Genomic DNA, 23,117 nt, shown 5'->3' on the forward strand with positions numbered 1-23,117 from the left:
TCTTTGGAAGGTAATGGGAGTTGAAGAATGTCAAACACCAAGACTGTTCATAGGGTTTGTGGATCATCAGGTACAAGATTCTGTTTTAGGGACCACAAATGGCATGGCACCAGGTATGGCATACGTTTCAAAAAAGGGAGTATAGGATGTCAGTTGTATTTTTTTTTTTTTTTAAAGAGGTGAAGTGGCAGGTTGCCTAGCATAACTATTTTTAACGTGATGGGTGTCTACAGCACACCAGATAAGTTTTATTTTTTATTTTTATTGTGGGGTTTATGGGCATTAAGGGCAAATAAGCCAGACTAGGGGCTGCTGGAAGGGGCATCACTGATCAAGATTCACATTCTTTGAGATTCCACAGACTGTATAGTATGGGGCTTAAGAAAATAGTCTTGATTCAGGTTAGGAGGACCAAAAATATAGCCAAAGGCCCAACAAATTATAACCAATGTGTTGCAGAAACACTAGGATTGGATAATTGGTAGCCCTATGACAAACAATACAGGAACCCTGTATACGGAACAGGGTGGGCTTTGAAAAAAAAGCAAAAATGCTGCATGCCTCAAATTTTCCCACCATGAAACGTTTGCAGAACTCATTGGTTTGAAAATGTCTGCAGAAAAGCATTAGTTATATCAGACCGATATTTAACTGTAGAAATGATCCACCTTGGGAATCCTTATGTGCACAAATCTGCCACCATCACCCATAACCACATCTTCCTGCAGTTGCCATGTAAACTCCAAGATACACCAATAATCTCACAAAATGAGGGCAAAGTTCAAAGCTCACCTGTCATGATCCTTGTCTACCAGGTGATACCTTGCTCTGAATGCCACCAACCTCGCATAGTATGCTGGAGCTGGAATGGACACTGAGCGAGTGCACCGCACATAAGTGTGGCATAACTGATAAGTCAACAATTGAAGCTCGTCTGCAGTGAAACAGTTGTCGTCCCACAATACTTGGTAATGAGAGGGGCGACTTGTTCCCTGTAAGGGGAGACAAAAAAAAAACATGAAGCATTGCATTCAGTTCAAAACATCAGTTGCTGCCTTTATCAAACAGTTTGGTGGAACGAATCCACAAATTTGCAAATTGCTTTGAAAACTAAAAAGCTACAGTAAGATTACCATTTGCTCTCACCCGATAAAGGAATCTAAATTCAAAACTGCTTCTGGTTACAATAAATACTTCAAGTTACGTGCTGTCCATCATGCAGCACGTTTTAAACGGCTAACTGTTGACAAGGTTTGGTAACCCTTTGACATATCGTTATAGACCATGTTGAATAGGAAAGTAGGACGTGCCCTAAAGTTAGTATTAAAACAATTCATAAGCTTCTCTGGTTCAAAGGAACTCTTGGCGGATGTGAACCATGTGGCATCCAATAATTTGAGAGGTGCTCCAGGCGGCATCCAATAATTTCAATAATGACATGGAGAAAAACTAAGCTAGACATGTTCGGAATATTTTCAACTTAGTTTTCAAGCTCTGCAAGTACACTTTTCCTGTAATACACAAATCGTGTATATATATATATATTCTTTTTTTTAAGAGCACACTAAAGAGGTGTGCATTGCAAGCAAAATGTTCTCGCACATCGTGCAAGTTCAGTGAAACTAAAAAGAGGTCTGAGTGATACCTGAATCCCCGCGTGGCTACAGAGGTAAAAGTCGAACTCTGATGGGTGCGTGATTGTGCTGTCCACGGTTGTTCCTGCGGGTACATTACCACTCTTGCCAACCTGCAAAAACAAAGGAGTGAAAAATCAAATTGCTAAATCTCAAGAGGCCAGACTTCAACAACTGCCTGCCGAGAAGCTGCTGCCTAGCAATACAGCAAAGATGCTAGCTACCAAAAGGCATCCATCAATGTGTGTGTGTTAGTCTGGCGACACCCAGAATTTTCAATATGCATGAACATATGCATACCACATCTGAATTGCTCTGCAGCTCTTTGAGCGACTGGGTGCTCAGAAGTCATGGTGACCAGAGGAAAAATGGCCAGAAGATACTGAGTTTAAGTTGTAGACATTCAAGTTTGAACAAGAAGGAAGCCCCAGAACTACAACAGGCTGAATGCATTTGTTCAACAGTAACCACGTTGCCCCAGGCCACTAGAGGTGGGGGATTGGATAGCCGGTTTCAAAATTACCATTGACTGTTCTACTGTGACTGGTGTATCCCACAAATAGGTGCCATATTTATCAATCCCTTTAAGGAAGTAGATAGCATTGTTATAGCAAAAATTACATTCCTGGTTATCTAGCGAATGCTTATGAATATGAGTGTAAAGTAATATGTACTACTACCCTCACTGCTTTCCACTTCAGCCCTAACAGCATTTATAAAGCATCAGTTTTCAGCTCTACACGAGTACATTCTGCAATCACACAAACATTGCATTCCCAACCTGAAAAACGCATCTTGCTCAAGAAAGACTTCAAGGAGCTATAGATGACTTCTAGAAGCAATCATGGATGAACTATCCAACCAAAGAACCTGACCAACTTGTAAGCAAGACTACTGCCAGTGGATAGTCAATAAAATAGTGTTCATTTTCATGACCTCTTTGAGAACAGTGACTCTGCAGCAAATAACAAAGGAGGTTCAAGGTCTCAGACTATTCCTGTGTTTGTTTTCATTTCACTGAATGGTTGCAGTAGTCGTGCAGACCTGCAAACATGCACTATACTGATGCAGACATTTAGAGGTGGCATGACCTAACAGTTGGTGCTGGACAGTCCCTTTAGAACCAGAATGATTATTATAGGGGTTGGTCCCAATCTGTAACAGCACAGAGCGATAGAATGATGGATTGGAAGGTGGTCCAAGTCTTCATCAGTGGCAGAGATAAATACAACTTTTCCATTCATAGCTTTTTGTGCGGTCATTTTGGGTGGCGGGCTATAGCCATGAGGACAACTGCCAAATTTGTGGATCACTCGGATGATGTGCCAAGCCCACCGGTTAGCTCCTGTTGAAACAGTGTCATAATTGGAGTTGGGAGATTGCCGTTCAGAAAATACTTATCCCACTTAATACCATCTCTTCTCTGGTCTTTAACTTATTCACCTCATTCTAAACAAACCAATTGCTCAAATTGGCACCTTGAAAACCCGGTCCCAGACTCCATTCTTGCTCCCCGGACACTTAGATCAATCAAGACCCTTGGAGGTCTGTGCCAAATACGGTATTGCACCCAGGCATGTGAATGCTAAGTAACTATTTCAGAATATGTCATAAACAGCTGATGTCCATCACCCGGGTAACTGATTTACTGCTGGCTAGCATCAGTGTCGCTATAACTAAGCTGACAAACATCAGTACCATGTAGCTTAAGGAAAATGTTACTTACCGTTTACACATCTGTTTGTAGTGTATAGTACTGCAGATTCACATCTATTGATGGAGTCCAGTGGTTGACTTTCCACTTGTGTATTGATGTACCCTACTAAGTAGATCTGCAAGTCATTGTTCAATACCAGGAAATGCTCTGCCAAGAGGTGAATGTTGTGGCATGCTGTTCAATGCCAAATCTATGCTAACTTTGAAATCAGTGGTGAGGGGTGGTTTCTCCTCAATTCAGAATGTAGAATATGGCCATCAGGTCTGCCTTTATGAGTGCTATTCAGTGCTAGATAATATTTCCAAGTAGTTAATGTGGTGACCTTGTTGCAAAGGAGCCCATGAACCTTGGTCTGTCCAGTGATGAAGGAGGAACCCCAAGAGTGACATCTGTGGTGATGGTCACTTGCAGAAGGAAGACTAGAAAGGGCAATCTGATCAACTGATTGTTACTGTTATGACAGCAGATAGAATACTAGGCCCTTATTTTAACCAACACCCTGCCTATCCAAGTGTATGCTAGGCATTGGTCTTTGATGCTGCGCTTTATCAGCAAGTTGTTTAGGTATGGCATTACATGAAGGTCATGTTTACGCCGATGGACTGCTAGACACTTGGTAAAAACCATTAGGACTGTCGTTACCTTGAAGGTGTGAACATTGAGTGGGTAAGGCTTTCCACTTACCATGAAGCAAATGTAACAAAGTTGCAAACTTTCGGGCCCGAAACTAAATAGTATGCAGAACAGATGTACATACAGCCATATATTCTACAAACTGGTTCCTACCCCCACCATCACCACCAAGTCCTTGGGCTTCCATTCTGGTCCTTTAACAATGTAAAGGAATCCCAGCTGGCCTCGTATCAAATCAGCCTTCTACAAAAGATAGAAAGACTTTGCCAATCCAGGGCTTACTTTCTAGGATGACTGCATTATTTCCCAGAGTCTAAAGGTCTTTTCACCAGACCTTATCTGTTCTGCAGCCCTATGAATACATGACAATTGATTGTGCATTTCTCCTTAAAGCTAGATGTAGGAAATTGGGTACTGGTGGAGGGAGTGAAATCCTACTCCAGCAGAAACCACAACTCCTGTCAGGGTTAAGTCACAACACTGAGCACATTAGGCGCACTGAACAAAGTACTTTAAAACCAGGCTGTGGAGCGTTGCGAGAGCCCATGTGGAGGATGCGTTACCAGATATCCATATGCTTATGAAAAGGTACCAGTATATGTTTTGAAACAGAACTTCCTGCTTGGAAAGAAGTATTGCCTGGCTTAAGAATACTAAAAAACAAATTTACATTCAAGGTGAACAGAATTGATGTAGAGAGCAGACCCAAAGCATTAGATGTACCAGCAGTTTCCGAATCACACTACTCATTAAAAACCACTCAGTGTTACAAAATCTGCAAAGCACGCTAACACTGATAGACATCCCAACCCACAGCACCTCAAATACAACACAACCATAAAGCCATGCCAAACTTTGACCACACAGCAATAGTTGAGCTCACTGAGCTACACCTCTAGGCATAAATTCATCAGTTTCTTCACAACCCTCATTCCTCTAAACTACATTACACACCCCACACCTGAAATTTGACCCACAGCACAACTAGCTTACTACACCATGCTTCACCACAATTCCAACAGCAACCAGCTCTGCCTTCATATCATACACTCATGCCACTGTGCATCATGAGGAATTCAGGACAAGAACACCAGACAAAATCCTGAGTCAGACCACTCCTTATTTGGATTCTGTACGTTGCAACAAGACAATACAAATGGAGAATAGAAGGAAACACATGGTGAAGAGACAGAACAGGGCATTCAAATGGCTGTTGCAGGGCTACTATTAATATTCTTAAAACACAAAGCCCATAACGGAGGTAATTCCAGGCCAGGCAAACAGCAAGAATACAGCTCCACACTGCAAAAACTCCTATTCATGCACTGTCAGAGCCTTTTCAACTCTTACACCCAGCCTGTAGAGTTCAACTCCATGCAGCCCACAAGGATCCACCAGGTGTCCAGTAAGCAACAGGCAACCAATTGCAGAATTCTATTTTCGACTATCACTAGAACCTGAACCCCTATTGTGAATCAAATCAGAGATACAACCGCGAGGAAATTTACAAAGTGTAGGTCAAAGGTCGCAAGGAGCCTCACATCATAAAATGACCAATGAGGATAACCCCACTCTACACTACCCAGGGAAAAACAGAGAACCACAAAATGCATCTGAAATTTAAGGCACTAACAGAATTATTTATTCTTATTTTGTACAACAGAACACTTAAGATAAGAAATTGTATTGCTTTTTTCTAATAGAGTATTCCTACCCCATGCCAGATGCTAAGTGCCTTCAGTACATAGCAATGGAATAGGTTTCACAGCACAAAGTTTTGGGACAGTAAATAGAGATGAGAGTGTGATAGACAATACGTACAGTTATCTTGTATACAAAATAACTGAGCTATCAGTGGGAAGATATTGTATTTAAAGATAATCCTGGAAGATTAAGTGCTATTGCAGCATTTTTAAATTATATCGTGAATTCCAGTTCCAAGAGCGTTCCAGTATAGTACATCCAGTAACTAAATGATTACTTACCTGTAGTAATAGTTTTGCAGCTTGAATTGTCTGGATTCACATACTGTACATTAATCTGAATCTGGAATATCCTTGTTTTTAAACAATAATTATTGGCATTTCAATGATTAATCCAACATGTTTCACATGGTATACATACAATCAGCAGTAGTCCCATCTTAACTAGTTCCAATACTCATTGTAAACAGTCCTTATTGACATTTGATGGCGTATTTTGGTAGCAGTTCACACATGACATCAATAAGAATATTCCTTTGTTTCAGGATCAACATTAAATTGAACTCCATTACATTTATAACTATCCCATTCTTCTATAGCCATAACTACCCCCCTACCCACCCACCTTCCTGTGTCTGTGACCTACGTTCATGTTCCTGTCTGGGGGCTGATAGCTATCCGCCAGGTGCAGCACCATACAGTCAGCCATCCCAGGTTTTTGTTCCAGGGCTTACTGAGTCTCGTACCTCTTCTCTCCCACCCCCTCTTGGGAGTTCAAGTCTGCAATCATCACAGACCATGCCTGCACATCCTCTTTGAGTCGTTTATCTTTCGTAACATTTTTCATCCGTACCAAGTCGGCGGTTGCGGGTTGTGGGGCGGGGCTCCTCTGGGAAGGAATGCCATATCTCCCAAGCCACTGCCGCAATCTTACCATACTGTAGGAATTGTCGCACACCCAGGTCAAATGTGGCCGTTGCCTCATCCGGAGTCATGAATGTACCATTATTATACAGATCCCGCATGGTATTGCATCCCCAGTCTTGCCATCTCTGGACGGACATGGTCTCTGCAATACCTTTGAACGATTTATGACTTACAAAGGCATGTCAGCGGAATAGGATGTCGTCCGAATTACTCTTGACTGTCTTCCTAAACTCTTGCCACATATCTGATCCTGTAGTGGGTATGAGTCAGGGAATGAGGCTCCCATCATAAGCAACTCCGGAAGAGTGCCACCACCATAAGTTCCCCTCAGCAGGGTCTTTCCCAGTTGTTACCATCATCCACCCAGAAAAAAGCGTATTGTATTTGGGCCGCCAAGAAGTAGAAGTATAGGCAGGGGGATTTCCACCCCCACGTCCACCCACTTCCCTTGTAGGGTGTCCAGTTTGACAAGTTTCCGTTTGTTCCCCCAGAACAACTCTACCAATAAGCCATCCAGTATTGAGAAATATGATTTGGGGATTTCATAAAAAGAGTGCCTTAAAGTGTAAAGGCAACGGAGTACTATGATAATTTTTATGATTGGCACTTTTCCCAAGAGAGAGGCAGGGACTTCCAGAACCCCACTGAAGCACGCACACTAATTAATATTCTACCTATAATACGCTCAAGGAACATCAGGGATGTATGCTATAATTGGATCCCCAAGTACCTGATACCCTCTTTTTCCAAGGCAAGGCCACTTCAGGGTATGCATCATTTGACTCTTGTGCCAATCGCCCAATAGGGACTATTGATGATTTCCCAGGGTTAGTGCAGAGACTGGAGAACTCCCCGAATCTCCGTAATTCGTTTAAGAGGACTGGCGGCGCCCAGGCTGGTTGTCTTAGGTACACCAGCATGTCGTTCGCCTATAGGGAGACGACATGCGTGGTATCTCCCACGGGAATCCCATGTCTTTCCATATTTGCCCTGAGCATGGTTGCTAGGGCTTCCATCGCCACCGCAAAAAGCAGTGGAAAGGGACATCCCGGTCTTGTTCTTCTGGACAGGGCGAATCTATCAGACACCACCCTCGGAGTTGCACCCGGTCCAGTGAGTTCAGATACAGCAGCTCGACCCAGCAGTAAAACCCCTGGCACGACCCCATTTTTCAGAGGACAGCCCAGATATTTGCCCCACTCAGAGTCGAAGGCTTGCTCAATATAGAGCATAGCCAGGGCGCAGTCCTGTTTTATTACCGGGGTGTGCCATATATGTGCAAGTCGCCTCTGGATATGCGTGGTACTTCTCCTGGGTATGAACCCTGCTTGATCAGGGTGTATCAGGTGCAGCATATGGGGCAGCAATCTGGTTGCCAGAATACCACAATATCTTGACATCAAGATTTAGGAGTGAAATTGGTCGATATGAGCCAGGCTGCAAGGGGTTTCGTATCGGTTTTAACAGTATCGCCAGTCGTCCGACTCCAGTTTTAAGAGTCCTCAGTAGGCCTCAGGGGCAATCCTGAGGAGATACAGCAGTAGTCTAAACGGCTGAATGTTTTTGTTGCAGGGAGAGTGACAGGAGAACACCGGCTTAGAGTCGTTATCATATCACCATATGTCCGTGAGCTGCAGGGCATCTATCACTCTGGTTGTGCGAGGTTTAGTATTTTCTCTGGGCGGGTCCCTATCTAACCATGAATCCAGGACACAGTTTAAGTTTCCTAACCGGATCACCTCCGCTCCCAAAAAAGGGAAGCTACCTCCAGCAATGTTATAAAAAATAGAAATTGTCCATCCGTATTGGAGGCATAGACTGGAGATATCTCTCGTCCCTCCCACATAAGATCACGTAGCATCCCTACAGGTCCGTCACATGCTGTTCGAGTTGAAAGGGTACCGCGGGAGCTACCCATATAAGTGCCCCCCTAGCGAACCCAAAATATGAATTGGCATACATTTGGCCTCTCCAGCGCTTCCTAACATGGGTCCGCATCGCTCCATACATACATTTCCTGTAGATATGCAATTGCCACTCTAATGTTTCAAGTAATCCAGTACCAGTCTCCTTTTCTGATAGTTTGCCATGCCCCGTACATTCAATCTTATTATTTTCAACTCTTGTATCCGCATATTTGCATGTAGTTACTGCAGGGGACCACAAGTGCTGCACTGCTGATGCCTTTCCCCTTCCCTCTCCAGCTCATGGATCGTTTCCCAACATCAGGTACAAGACTTCAAATTGAACATAAACACACATCCCCATTGAAACTAAACAGCAGAACCTCTTGCATCTCTTCTCGCATTCCCGTAAGTCTCATCCCCCCCCTAAATGGTCCGGGATATTGGCCTACCAGTACTCTCTACTCCATCCACTGCGCCAACTATAGAACGTAGCTGGTCTTACCCAGCTTAGGCAGGGAACAGTCTCCCATCAAGGGACCCTGTGACCAAGCCAATTGAGTGCTGTGCTAGCGGGTCAGTCACCGAAGAGGGTTCGCGGTATAGACCTACAGCCCTGTGTGAACAGGCCAGTGCGAGGGGGGGGGGGGGGGGGGGGGGGGGGGGGTGTCAGGAGGGGGGGGGGGGGGGGGGGGGTGAGGGGTTTGTAACCCTCCCCGGGACAGCTATACTGATCAAACCCATATCTCTATTCAACTTGCATGTATGCTATATGGTTCTATGCATGGTGCGCTTAACCTTCATGTGCTACTGTATGTACTCATTCAACAGGCTCATCCATACACCTCCCCCACCCCCCTCGCCCCACCCCCACCTGGGTCCAGTCCAGTATCCTGGGTTGCAGTCTCTGATTCTTGTAAATTCTCAGTATCTGAAGCCTGTAGTGTACCGTTGTGAGAAAGTGCCCTCTTTCTTGCATGATATGCCCCCACTTTTTACTGAATTGCTGATGTTGTTTGACGGAGTACACCCTGGGCTCCTGCCAATCAGGTACCCAGGGCCTATGTTCCTTACCCAAAACTGCATTGAAGCCTAAACCCAATTGGCATCTCTGCCCACATGTCAGCCCCAGGTAAATGGTACCAAGGGCACTGTGACCAGAGAAGGCCTCCAAGGACTGCAGCACTTATTGTGCCACCCTTAGAGGTCCTGTACCCTGACACGGACACACACGCTGCCTTTGCAGGCTGTGTGTCTTGGTGCAGAACAAAGTGAAGAGTAGACATGGCACACATCTGTTTGCCATGCCCAAAAACAACAGCCCTGGCATAGATCAGTGACCACTCTGGCAGGGTGCACTATACCAGTGGTGAGGGCACAGGTGCATGAGACCTGTACCCCTACAGTACCCAGGGCCATTTCTGGGCACAGTAAAATGCAATGCTGCCATTAAGAGTATATGGTGCTGGGAGGTTGTCATTACGAACTCTACAACATAATGGCTACACAGAAGACTGGGAAGTTTGGTATCAAACTTTTCAGCACATTGAATCCACAGTGATGCCTGTGTGGGATTTAATGTAAAGTTCACAACAGAGGGCATCTTCGAGATGCCCCCTGAAACACGACCAACTCCTCCTGACCTGACTGAGTGGTTGCCCAGGCTGCCAACAGACATGTTTCTGGACCCCTAGGTTGAGAGCCCACTGCTCTCGGGGGCCTGAAACAATGCATATCATGGGACAAGGTGCCAAGCCACCTCACCCAGGATGGGCAGGGTTCATGAAGGGGAAGCTTCAAAGGCATGCCGCCTTTGCGAGCCTCTCCAGACCAATTGCTGCTTTCAGCATCTGGTCCCCACTGGTTCTCCCACCCACTTTGGGCGGGAGAACCAGCGTGAAAAACAAGTGAGGGATAGAGGTGTGCCCACCTCTGCCAATACCACCCCTCAGGTGGGGGAGGCAAGGTGAAGCACAACTCTGAGTCCCCGCCATCTTGAGGATGGGGGGACCTAGCCAACCAGGGACAGGTCCTGCCCCCTCCTACTTGAGGGTGGCACGATCGGGGGTGTACCTACCCCAGGGAAGGGCCCCATTGGTCCTTGCCCTTTACATACCTGTAACTCCCCCAAATCTAGTATTTAGGGGGCACCCTGAAACTTTCTTCCTCAGATCCAGCCTGACAAGAAAAATAGAAGGACCTAACAGCCAGCTAACAAGAGGACGACGCCCACTGACTTGGCCCTAGCCCTATCGGCCTGTCTCCCCTCAGACCTGCTCCTGCGAAATCCCGGTTTGACCTACAGCCAGCAACCTCAAAATCCCCGGAGGAGTTTCACTTCAAAAGACAGCTTCTCACATGAACACTGGATTTGTTCAACTGCAAACTCTGGCAGCAGCCAGAGACCGCAAATCCAGCCCACCCTGCACCCGCCGAACCCGGCCTGAGCGAGTGAAAAAAAAAAAACACCCCAAGGAGGTCCACCCCTGACCCGTCTCAAGCCTCCAGCTGACGCCTGCAGCCTAAATCCAGAAGGCCTCCCTAACCGCGACCAGGAGCAGTAAGAAGATCCGACCCAAAAAAGGCACCCCTGCACCCGAATCCCTACGGCCTTGTGTGCCCAGACAGACTATGCCTAACCAACCCTTAACTTCCCAACTTACCTTTCCAAGTGGTGGTCGCACCCAGAAGTCCTTAATCTCCCTGCCTGCAGTGCTTTGGAAACTGGAGATTCGCAATACAAAACAGGGCGACGTTGAAACAGCACTCTGCACCCGGCCGCCCCTGTGCCGCTGAAGGTGCACCTTTTGTGCTACTTTGTTTCCTCAGAGCACCCGGACTTAAATCCTAGGAGCTTTGCTCCCACAGCCCAGTGGCCCGCTTGCCAGCAGCCACTAACCGAAGTGAGCATTTCACCCATTGGATAACACTGGGGCTCAACACTCTTCACACGGTCGCCCTAGTGCCGCTGAGGGTGTAGCAAGAGTGCATCACTGACCATGGGAGACAGAGTCTAACCCCAGAACCTTAACTCCCACAGTCGATAACTTACCTGTGAACCGATAACCTGTTTTTCTTCCTCCATAGGATAACAGTGACAATTTTCTTTCAAAAAGTTTCCAAGCGTGGAGTTTTGAAACCTAAAAATATTCTTTAAAAATCGCACAAATAACCAAAACGTATTTACTTGCCTGTTTGCAGGAAATGTCCCAGTGCTGAATCTAGGTATCCAGCACAGATTTAGAAAAGTAACGTAAAAAGTAAATTGCAAGTAATTTACTGAAAACGCCTATTCATTTCAAAGTACTGTATTTGCTAAGTGTTGCAACCTGCTACATCCCCTGTAAATCAAACAAAGTACAATTTCTATTGCATTTTCAAACTGTTCTATATTCAGCAACTCATTGCTGAAAAGTATTTATTGCTTACCTGTGCCAGGCTAGCTTGGTTCAAAAATAAAACAGTATGGAAAATGCTACTTACTAGTATGCATCGGTTCTTGGCATGTAGAGCTGCAGAGTTGCACACTACATAGATCGCCACCTAGTGTTGGGCCCGGATGTTGTTTTTCGCCATTAGGGAAATTATGGATCTGTGCATGAAAAGGAATGATGTCCGTGTAAACTATCTAATTAAGATAATACTGGAACAGACAAGGGTAGCCGGGTAGGCAGGTGGAGTGTGCAACTCTGCAGCTCTACATGCCAAGAACAGATGCATACTGGTAAGTAGCATTTTCCGTTCGAGGCATATGAGCTGCAGATTGCACATTGTACATAGATGTATAGCAGTACCCACAGTTAGCGGCGACCACCCCTATCTGTTGCAGTGGTTTGAAATAATGTTTTGAGAACAGCCTGGCCCACATTAGCTTGTTGTTTCGTTTGCACATCTACACAATAGTGTTTTGTGAATGTGTGCAGTGTAGACCATGTAGCTGCTCTGCAGATGTCATCTAGGGAAATGTTACCGAAAAATGCCATTGAAGCACCTATTTTTCTTTTAGAATGGGCTTTAGGAGGAACAGATTATATTAGTTTAGCTTTGTGGTAGCAAATTTGTATGCATTTGACAATCCATCTCGCTATCCCAGATTTTGATATGAGATTACCCTTGTGTGGTGGTGAGACACAAAAAGTTGTTTGGATTTACGAAAAGGTTGTGTTCTCTCAATGTAGTATAGCAATGCTCTTTTGACATCTAGGGTATGAAGAGCTCTTTCTGCTACGGTTTGTGGCTGTCAGAAGAAAACTGGTAGTTCCACAGATTAATTGAGGTGGAAGGGAAAAATGACCGTGGGTAGGAATTTTGGATTAGTACGGAGAACGACCTTCTTCTGATGCATTTGCAAGAAAGGTTCTTGAATGGTTAGTGCTTGTAGTTCACTAACTCTCCGTAGAGAAGTAATAGCAACTAGGAACGCAACCTTCCATGTTAAAAATTGTAGTTCACACTTATGTAAAGGTTCGAAGGGAGGTCCCATTAGCCGTGTGAGAACAATGTTTAAATTCCACACTGGTGAAGGTGGTACTCTGGGAGGAATTATTCTCTTGAGGGCTTCCATAAAGGCTTTAATCGCAGGCACTCTGAAGAGAGATGAATGCTGTCTGTTTTAAAGATATGCTGCAATAGCTGCAAGATGTAGCCTAATAGATGTGTAGGCTAAGTTACATCTTTGGAGGTGCAGTAAGAATCCTATGATGTGTTGAATAGACACGTCTAAAGGATTAAGATTGTTGTTGTGACAATATATTACAAAACATTTCCACTTAAATGCATAGCATGCTCTAGTAGTTGGGCGTCTAGCTTCTTTTATAACATTTATGCAGTCTGGAGGAAGGTTAAGATATCCAAATTATAGGATTTCAGGAGCCAGATTGCAAGGTTGAGTTGAGCTGGGTCCGGGTGCCTGATCTCTCCACGTTTCTGTGTTAAAAGGCGTGGAGACGGGTATAGTTTTTGGTGTGGGACTACAGACAGTTGTAGCAGTGTGGTGTAACACGGCTGTCTGGCCCACGTTGGAGCAACTAGGATGAGGGTCAGAGAATGCTGCTGTAGTTTGCGTACTACTAGTGGGAGGAGTGTTAGAGGTGGAAAAGCGTACGCAACTTTGTTTGCCCAGTTGATCCATATCGCATTGCTTTTGGACAGTGGGTGTGGATATTTGGTGGCGAAGCTTGGGCATTTTGCGTTTTCGTGGGTGGCAAAGAGGTCTATCTGAGGTTGTCCCCACATCTGAAAGAATGGTTGAAGAACTGTTGGATAAATTCCCACTCGTGGATCTGTTGTGTCTGACGACTTAACAGGTCTGCTATGGTATTTTGAACTCATGGGACATGCTGGGCTAAGAAGAATATGTTTTGAGGTATAGCCCAATGCCATAGGTTCTGTGCTAGCTGAGAGAGTTGCATGGAGTGTGCTCCTCCCTGTTTCTGTATGTAATACATAGCTGTCATGTTGTCCGTGTGAACTAACACAGCTTTGCTTGATACTTGCTGTTGAAAAGCTTTCAGTGCTAGGAATATAGCTAGTAAATCCAGATGATTGATGTGGAGTAATTTTTGTTGCGGTGTCCACCTGCCTTGCGTGGTGTGTTGCAGTAGGTGGGCCCCCCAGCCGGAGAGCGATGCGTCCGCTGTCAAGATTATCTGAGGAACTGGCTCTATGAACAGTCGTCCCTTGGAAAGGTTTTTGGTGTTCCACCACTGCAGAGAACGACCAGTCCGACCGTCTACCAACACTAGGGGCCTGATGTAGGTAATCCCAGATTACAGATTCTAAAATACCGAATCATACCGATTTGGTATTTAAGAACTGGCAATCGGGATGTAGGTAATTTTACCAATTTAATTGTAATTACCGAATCGGTATTTACCGATTCGGTAATTGCCATTCATTCCTATGGGCCTGGAGGCCCGTAGGAATGAATGTCAATTACCGAAATCGGTAAATACCGATTCGGTAATTGGGGGAAACATAGAAGGGTGGCAGGGTGTCACTTTGACACCCTGTTGCACCCCTCATTGTGCATGGGTGCACATGTTGCAGACATACATGCCCTTAGGGCATGTATGTCTGCAACATGGCACTGTTTTAAAAGCAAAAAAAAATGCTTTTTAAAGGGGTTTCATTATTTACCACCAACTTCTAATTGGTGGTAAATAACGAATTCTTAAACCCCTGTAGCACTGATTACAGTGCTACCTACATGTCAAAATACAGATTCGGTTATTTTATCGAATCTGTAAAATTACATATTCAGTAAAATTACTCAATCTGTATTTTAACATGCCCCTACATCCCAAACTCCAAATACAGGTCGGTAACGGCCGGAATCGGCCGTTACCGACAGGTATTGGTCTTCCTACATCTGGCCCTAGGTCTGTTAATAACGCTTGAGCCTGGTTCCATTGACGTGATAAGCACTTTTGGAGAGGACGCATTTGAAGTCTTGCATAGGGCACTATGAAAATGCAAGGGCCATCATCCCTATAAGTTGCATAAACACTCGTGCTGGAAGGGAGTGTTGTGGCTGAAACTGAGAAGAATTTGCATGCTGGCTATCCTTATTGGAGTGGGATAAGCTAGCGCTGTGAGGTGTTTATTGTGGCACCGAGGTACTGTTGAACTTTGGATGGTTGCAGATGAGACTTGGTGTGGTTTATTGTGAACCCCAAGTTGTGGAGCAGTTGGATTGTGGCATGGGTGTGTTCTACACACTGGTTGTATGAGCTGGCTTTTATGAGCCAGTCGTCTAGGTACGGAGAAGACGTGGATGTGCTGTCTTCGTAAATGTGCCAACACTACTGCTAGGCACTTGGTGAATACTCTTGTGCTGTAGTGACCTCGAATGGGAGTACTTTGAATTGATAGTGCTGCCCGTCTATTACAAATGTGAGATACTTCCTGTGAGCTTTGTGAATGGAAAAGTGGAGGTATGCGTCCTTGAGATCTAGAGTAGCAAGGAAGTTGTTTTGAAATAGGAGAGGAAGGCCTTGTTGGCGTGTGACCATGTAAAAATAGTCTGACTGGAAGTATATGTTCAGCGGTCTGAGGTCCAGAATAGGCTTTAGAGAGCCGTCCTTCTTTGGGATAAGAAAGTATAGGGAGTAAACCCCCTTGTTTTGTTGGTGCAGAGGAACTGGTTCTATTGCACTTTTTTCTAGCAGAGATATCACTTCTTGCTTTAGCAGTGGTAGATGTTCTTGTGACATTGGGTGCTGTTTGGGTGGTATGTTTGGGGGGGGGGGGGGGGGAGATGTTAGTTCTACACAGTAACCGGACTGAATAATTTGTTGGAGCCACCTGTCTGATGTGATGTTGATCCAGGCAGGAAGGAATTGTTGTAGCCTTCCCCCACAGGAGTGGAATGTTGGGGGGCGAAGCGGAGGAAAGTCATTGGGTAGGGGTGGAAGCAGAGCGGGAGTTGTTGGTTTTGCCTCTGCCTTTGTTGTGGTTACCCCTGTAACCCCCTCTCTGGTAGCCTTTAGTGAATGTGGATTGGCTAGGGTCTTGTAAGAAGTGGAAGGGCTTTCGGAGGAGTAACCTCTTGCGTTGCCTCTATACGAAGAGCGACGAAAAGAATGTCTGGGAGCTTGAAGCTGCAAGGCTTCCATAGATTTTGCTGTGTCGGTGTCTTTTTTCATTTTCTCTAAAGACACATCGACATTAGGGCCAAATAAATGATTTTCATCAAATGGCTGATTTTGGATGGAATTTTGTACCTCCGGTTTAAAACCTGAAATACTTAGCCATGCAGGTCTACGCAAAAGGGTACTGGTATAAAGAGACTAGCTTAAATACGACCAATATTGTTAGGACTGATTAGATTTGTCATGGGCACCTCGTTGGTGAGTTCATGAAGCCCTCACCCACCAACCTGGTTGGTGGCATGCTTCATCATCAGGCCCACCCAGTGACACCTAAAGTGTCCCGGGTGTGCTGCGACGCCGGATTACAGCAGAGCTGGTATTTTACTGAGAGTGCAGTGTGAGGTATAAAGTGAAGTGTGAGTTAAAACGGCTTGGCGAGGGTCCCAGTACCAGAGGGTAAATTAAATTTTAATAACTGGGCCCCCGTCAGCGGTTAAAATAAGGCTTGGGGATGTTTAAGGGAGGCGAGTTACTACCTACTACATCCATCAGTTGGTCGACATGTTTCAGCCAGTGCCTTAAACTAAATCTGGCTTTCCACAGGACCTTTTTAAAATAGAGTGTAGTGCAGGATAAAAAGGAGTGCAATCCAGGCTGTGTGTTACACTCACTAAGGTGTTTCTCTAAGTGTGAGAGGGATTCCCTTCTCATATATGTGCTTAGATTTTGCAGCCAATGCTTCCAGGAGTGAAGCGGTAAGGGGTTGACCAGCTTTTCTGGTCAGAGCCCGCCTTGTACCTGTTGCACCGTCCTCGTACTCCGGAAAGCCAGATTTAGTTTAAGGCACTGGCTGAAACATGTCGATCAACTGATGAATGTAGGAGGTAGTAACTCGCCTCCCTTAAACATCCCCAAGCCTTATTTTAACCGCTGACGGGGGCCCAGTTATTAAAATTTAATTTACCCTCGGGTACTGGGACCCTCGCCAAGCCGTTTTAACTCACACTTCACTTTACACCTCACACTGCACTCTCAGTAAAATACCAGCTCCACTGTAATCAGGCGTCGCAGCACACCCGGGACACAGGTGTCACTGGGTGAGCCCGATGAAGCATGCCACCAACCTGGTTGGTGGGTGAGGGCTTCATGAACTCACCAACGAGGTGCCCATGACAAATCTAATCAGAGTCCTAACAATATTGGTCATATTTAAGCTAGTCTCTTGATAAAACATAAACTAAGGGAACTCGGACTAGCTTTCTAGTCCTCTCTCTCGATACGCGCATACTGGTATTAATTGCCCTTGAGGCAGTGTCTGTAACATCTAGGGCACAACAAATTGAAGTATTAGTAATATTTTTATCTTCTTGTAGGAGTTCATTGGCCCTATTTTTATACCTGTCTGGTAGATGCTGCATTATGGACTTCTAGTTCATCATAATGTGCCCTGTCGTATCTTTAGTTCATCATAATGTTCCCTGTGGTATCTTGCCAACAACGCTTGAGTATTGGCAATGCGCCATATATTAGCTGCCTGTGACGCTGTGCGCTTACCAGAGGCGTCAATGAGTTTACATTCCTCATCTGGTGGTGAGGCCTCACCCGATGTCTGAATTAGCACGTTTACGTACACTGGATACTACTAAAGAATCGAATGGTGCTGGACCTCTAATGTAAACTGGGTCTGTAGGGGCAGCTTTGTATTTTTTCTCAATTCGAGGGTTGAGGACCCGAACCCTGACAGGATCTTTAAATACCTGTTACGTGCTTAATGACCCCTTTAAGCATTGGCAAAATGGCAGTGGACCTGTGTGTGTTATCAAAAGTGTCCAATAGGAAATCTTCCTCCACAGTATCTGTGTGTAAATCAACCCCATGGTACTGGGTAGCTCTTTGGACTAGTAGGTTAAAACCTATAGTGTCCTCTGGTGGGGAAGGCCTGGAAGGATATACATCGTCTTGGGGACGTAAGGCACATCAGGGGTGTTCTAATCATCCCATGGGTTAGGTGATTGGGGACTATTGGTCCCTGCTGGGTCATGTGCACCCCGACCTGTGTCATCAGAGTCTGTATCTACATCATCTGGGTTAGTGGATGGTGAAGGTAAATGATGTGGTGGAGGTGGTGTGGGAGAAGGAACAGTATGGGGAGGTAGTGGAGAAGGGACCCTTAATGGAGTGGTTGCAATGTCTCTTTGGGGGAGGAGATGCAGGCGCCTCTAGTTGTCTTTTCTTGGAGGTAGAGATAGTTTTCCAGTCTTCGGATCCTTTAGAAGAGTCTTGAGTAGGATCTGTTGTAAAAAGCTCTTCTGTGTCTGGCAGATCCTTCGGCGTCAAAGTTTTCGGATCTGAAGGTTTCTTCGGCACAGACTCCGTAGTTGGTCTAGAGTATTTTGGCTTAGAAGTATGACCTTTTGAAGTGTATTTTACCGGAGCGGTATTTTTCCAGGTGTTTTCGGCTCCGAAGCGGGAGAGTCGGGACCTTTAGGTGGTTTTTACTCGGCTCAGAGTGCGGTTTCGGCATCGATGAGCCGGCGCCAGTCTTCGGCGCCGAGTGCTTAGGTGTCAGAGCAGTGGTCGGCGCGCTTGAGGAAGATGGCTTCTTTTTCGGTGTCGGTATGGGATCGGCACCGGGAATAGGCTGATTCGAGCCTGAGCCGCCTGAAGGTTTAAAAGGCTTCTTTTCGAGCCCGAAGGCAGGGTGTGGGAAGCAGTCTCTCGGTGTCCACCCGGGACCGAAGGTGAGGGTGTGACCGGAGCCTTTTTTGAGGGTGCTGAGGAAGGGTTGGGGTCGACGGTCTTACCTTACGACCCATTGAGCTGGAGTGATGTCCTCTACGTCTGAGTCTTCGGCATCGGAGGAGCTGGCACTTTCTTCGGCCAGCTGGTGTTCTGGCACGTCGACGCCCTGTGCAAAGAGGTCGTCGGGAATCGATGCGGACGAGCGAGTCATTGTTCTTAGAGCTAGTCGGTCCCGAACTGTCTTTTTGGAGTGGAAAGGGGCACAGGCGGAACAGTCTTTGTTCTTGTGCTCCGGTGCGAGGCAGAGGTTACACACCTCATGTAGATCGGTGTGGGGAAATCTCGACCCACATTGAGGACACTTCTTGAATTGCGTCCTTTCCATGAGCCAGAGAGTAAGGCCTAGGTAGGCCCGAAGGCCTTTGTCGACGACTGGAATCGAAGACTTCGAAGTGGTGAAGAATTAAGTCGATGTGGAGCGCGATCGAATCTATACCGTCGAACTGGGTGAGGATTTTGCGCCGAAGGAACGAAGGAAATTCGGTTCCAAACCAGAGCTCAGGAAACACATCCGAGCCCGATTGCGGAAAAAAACAATCTGAGGATGGAGCCGATGTCCATGCGCAAAGAACTTTCCAGGACAAAAACTTACTGCAAACATCCGGGCCCAACACTAGGTGGCGATCTATGCACAGTGTGCAATCTGTAGCTCATATGCCTCGAACATATATTTTTATACAAAAACTATTGTTCTAGAGTTCAGTTCTTGAGTTTGTGAATTCATTTGCTGACTGTGTGTGTACATCAAAAGCTTAACACTGTCCTCGGATATCGCCTTACTGCTCGACCACTCTCTCACAAATAGAGAGTACGGTTCAATCTAACTTTAACCTCTGCCTACCACCTGGACTCTATACACACTATGCCTAATTTTGGTGTAGTATATATAGATATATCCTCAACAAGGAGCCCAGAGGGTACATCTAGGAGATACGGGTAAGCCCTCCACTCAAATCACATAAATCCACAGTACCCGCACCACAAGGAAAAGGATATCTTATGTAGATCACTTATCGTTGTCTTCCCTACGGGGTGTATATATATCACAACATTTTCAGTTGTTTTGCAAAATAACCTATTCCTTACTTATGGTTAATTGCCCTACATCAAGTGCCTTAACAAATCTCATTTTCTAAAAATCTTCCATTCCACTGACAGTCTCTCCAAAGTAGAAACAACTGGTGACTGATTTCAATCTCCCAACTGGGCTTCTGAATAGGCAGTGAACACCAAATATTAGTGAATTTGAAGAAAAGTGAAAAAATGTGAAAGAGACAGTGACCCCTTACGGGAAAACCACCCAGGGGATAACTGGCAGGTACTCACCAGATAAGCCCACTGTTATCATAGGCAGTCAACTTGTCTACAACAAAAAAGTGTCCAACAAACAAAAGGAAAATGCTACTTACCAGTATTCATCTGTTCTTGGCATGTAGAGCGGCAGAATCCTACATTTAGCAATAGATCGCCACCTGGAGTTGGGCTCGGATGATTGCAGGTTGTTGTCTTCTTGGAAGAAGTCTTTTGTAGTCACGAGATAGGTGACTCCTCCCTTGGACAATACTGCGCATGGTCATCGACTCCATCCTCAGATTGTTTTTCGCCATGATGGGAAATGATGGATTTAGTAGAAGTAAAGAGAAAAGGATGTCCATGCGTGTGCATCTAAGTAAGATGAGTACTGGAACGGATACAAGTCCCGGGGAGGCAGGAGGGCATGTAGGATTCTGCAGCTCTACTTGCCAAGAACAGATGCATACTGGTAAGTAGCATTTTCCGTTCGAGGCATATGAGCTGCATATCCTACATTTAGCAACGATTGTGCAGCAGTGTCTTCCATAGCGGTGGTCGCTTGTATCCGTTGCAGCATACTGAAAGAGTGTTTTAAGGACAGCTTGGCCTACTGCAGCTTGCTGCTTGGCCTGCACATCAACACAATAGTGTTTAGTGAAGGTGTGTATTGTAGACCATGTTGCTGCTTTGCATATATCCTCTAATGGTATGTTTCGTAAGAAAGCCATAGAGGCTCCTAGTTTGCGAGTGGAGTGTGCTCTCGGAGGAACTGTTAGTGTACGTTTAACCTTGTGATAGCAGATTTGAATACACTTAACAATCCATCTAGCAATACCTCCTTTAGAGATAGGATTGCCTTTGTGTGGGGGAGCAAAGGATACAAATAGTGGTTTTGTTTTTCTGAAGGATTTAGTCCTGTCTGTGTAATATAGTAGAGCTCTTCTAACATCTAGGGTGTGCAAAGCTCTTTCTGCAACGGAGTCCGGTTTTTGAAAAAACACTGGTAACTACTGATTGGTTTGGTGAAAAGGAGTAATCACTTTTGGTAGGAATTTTGGATTGGGTCTAAGAACCACTTTGTTAGGATGTATTTGGAAAAAATGGTTCTGTTGTGAACGCTTGGATTTCACCAACTCTTCTGAGAGAGGTAATGGCAACAAGGAAAGCAGTTTTCCATGTTAGAAATTGTAGTTCACATTTATGTAACGGTTCAAAAGGATGTCCCATGAGTCTTGTAAGGACCACATTTAGGTTCCATACTGAAGCAGGTGGTAACCTGGGTGGGATTATTCTTTTTAATCCCCCCATAAATGCTTTTATTGCAGGTACTCTAAATAGAGATAGAGGTTGTCTATTTTGTAAATACGCTGCAATAGCTACTAGATGCAGGCGTATGGAAGAGTAAGCCAAATTGGACCTTTGAAAAATGGAGAAGGTAGCAAATGATATTTTGGAAGGAAACGTCCAAAGGATCAATGTGATTGTTGTTACAGTATATTGCAAAACGTTTCCACTTAGCAGCATAGCATGCTCTGGTAGTGGGTCTTCTAGCTTCTTTAATTATATTCATACAGTCTGGTGGTAGGTTTAAGTAATCAAACTCTAGGACTTCAGGAGCCAGATCGCCAAATTCAGTTGGCTTGGTTCTTATTTCTCCATGATTCTGTGTTAACAGGGATGGCGTGAGCTGTTCTTTCTAACGTGGAACCATTGAGAGATCTAGTAGCGTGGTGAACCACGGTGGACGTGCCCATGTAGGGGCCACTAGTATCAGTTTGAGGGACTGTTGTCCGAGCTTGCGTACGACTAGAGGAATGAGTGGGAGAGGCGGAAAAGCGTACGCAAATCTGCTTGACCAATTCATCCATATTGCATTCCCCTCCGACCGTGGGTGTGGCAACCTGGCGGCGAAGGTTGGGCATTTTGAGTTCTCGTGGGTGGAAACAGGTCTATATGTGGATGCCCCCACATTTGAAAGAATGTGGGAAGTACTTGTGGGTGCAACTCCCATTCGTGAATCTGTTGTGATTGACGACTTAACAGATCTGCTATCTGGTTGTGGATCCCTGGAATGTGTTCTACTGTCAGATGAATGTTTTGAGGGATGGCCCATCTGCAAATGTTCTTTGCAAGTTGGGACAGTTGCAGAGAGTGTCCCCCCTGTTTTTGCATGTAGTACATGGCTGTCATATTGTCCGTTCAGACTAGGACAGCTTTGTTTTGGATTTGTACTTGAAAAGTTTTGAGTGCTAGGAAAATTGCTAGCAGCTCTAGGTGGTTGATGTGGAACTGTTTCTGTTGATTGTTCCACTGACCTTGTGTGGTATAATGCAGGAGATGGGCTCCCCATCCTCTGAGGGATGAGTGTCGTGAGCGCTACTTGTGGAACAGGTTGTTGGGACAGTTGCAGAGAGCGATATGTACGGCTGTCCACCAACACCAGGTCTGTGAGCTGACCTTGAGCCTGATTCCACTGTTGTGCTAGACATTCCTGTAGTGGACACATTTGCAGTCTTGCGTGGGGAACTATGAAGATGCAAGATGCCATCATCCCTATTAGTTTCATGAACACTCTGGCTTGTAGAGAGTGTTGGCATTGAAAAAGGAAGACTAAGTTCTGAAAACTTTGAATCCTGGCTTGACCGGGATAGGCTTGAGCTACTGATGTGTTTATAGTAGCTCCTAGATATTGATGAACGTGCGAAGGCTCTAGGTGCGACTTGGTGTAGTTTATCGTAAACCCTAAGTTGTGCAGTGTTTGAATTGTTTGCTTTGTGTGTTGTGCACACTGGTTGTACAATCTTGCCTTTATGAGCCAGTCGTCTAGGTAGGGGAAGACATGTATTTGTTGTCTTCTGAAATGTGCTGCCACTACTGCTAAGCACTTTGTAAACACTCGTGGTGCGGTTGTA

General features: G+C 45.4%; 1 protein-coding gene across 2 annotated transcripts in view; it reads right to left on the bottom strand.

Moving 5' to 3' along the window:
* The window catches only part of AGO4 (argonaute RISC component 4), a 464,331-nt gene that overhangs the window by 21,512 nt on the left and 419,702 nt on the right, over positions 1-23,117 (bottom strand). For both annotated transcript variants that reach the window (XM_086956500.1, XM_086956502.1), the window contains exons 16-17: positions 1,646-1,747; positions 793-992 (exon numbers count right to left, since the gene is read on the bottom strand). In XM_086956500.1, the coding sequence (XP_086812626.1) occupies positions 793-992; positions 1,646-1,747 (302 nt within the window). The remainder of the gene's footprint in view (positions 1-792; positions 993-1,645; positions 1,748-23,117) is intronic.

This window comes from Lissotriton vulgaris, chromosome 2_1, assembly GCF_964263255.1.
Source record: "Lissotriton vulgaris chromosome 2_1, aLisVul1.2, whole genome shotgun sequence".
Taxonomy (NCBI): Eukaryota; Metazoa; Chordata; class Amphibia; order Caudata; family Salamandridae; genus Lissotriton; species Lissotriton vulgaris.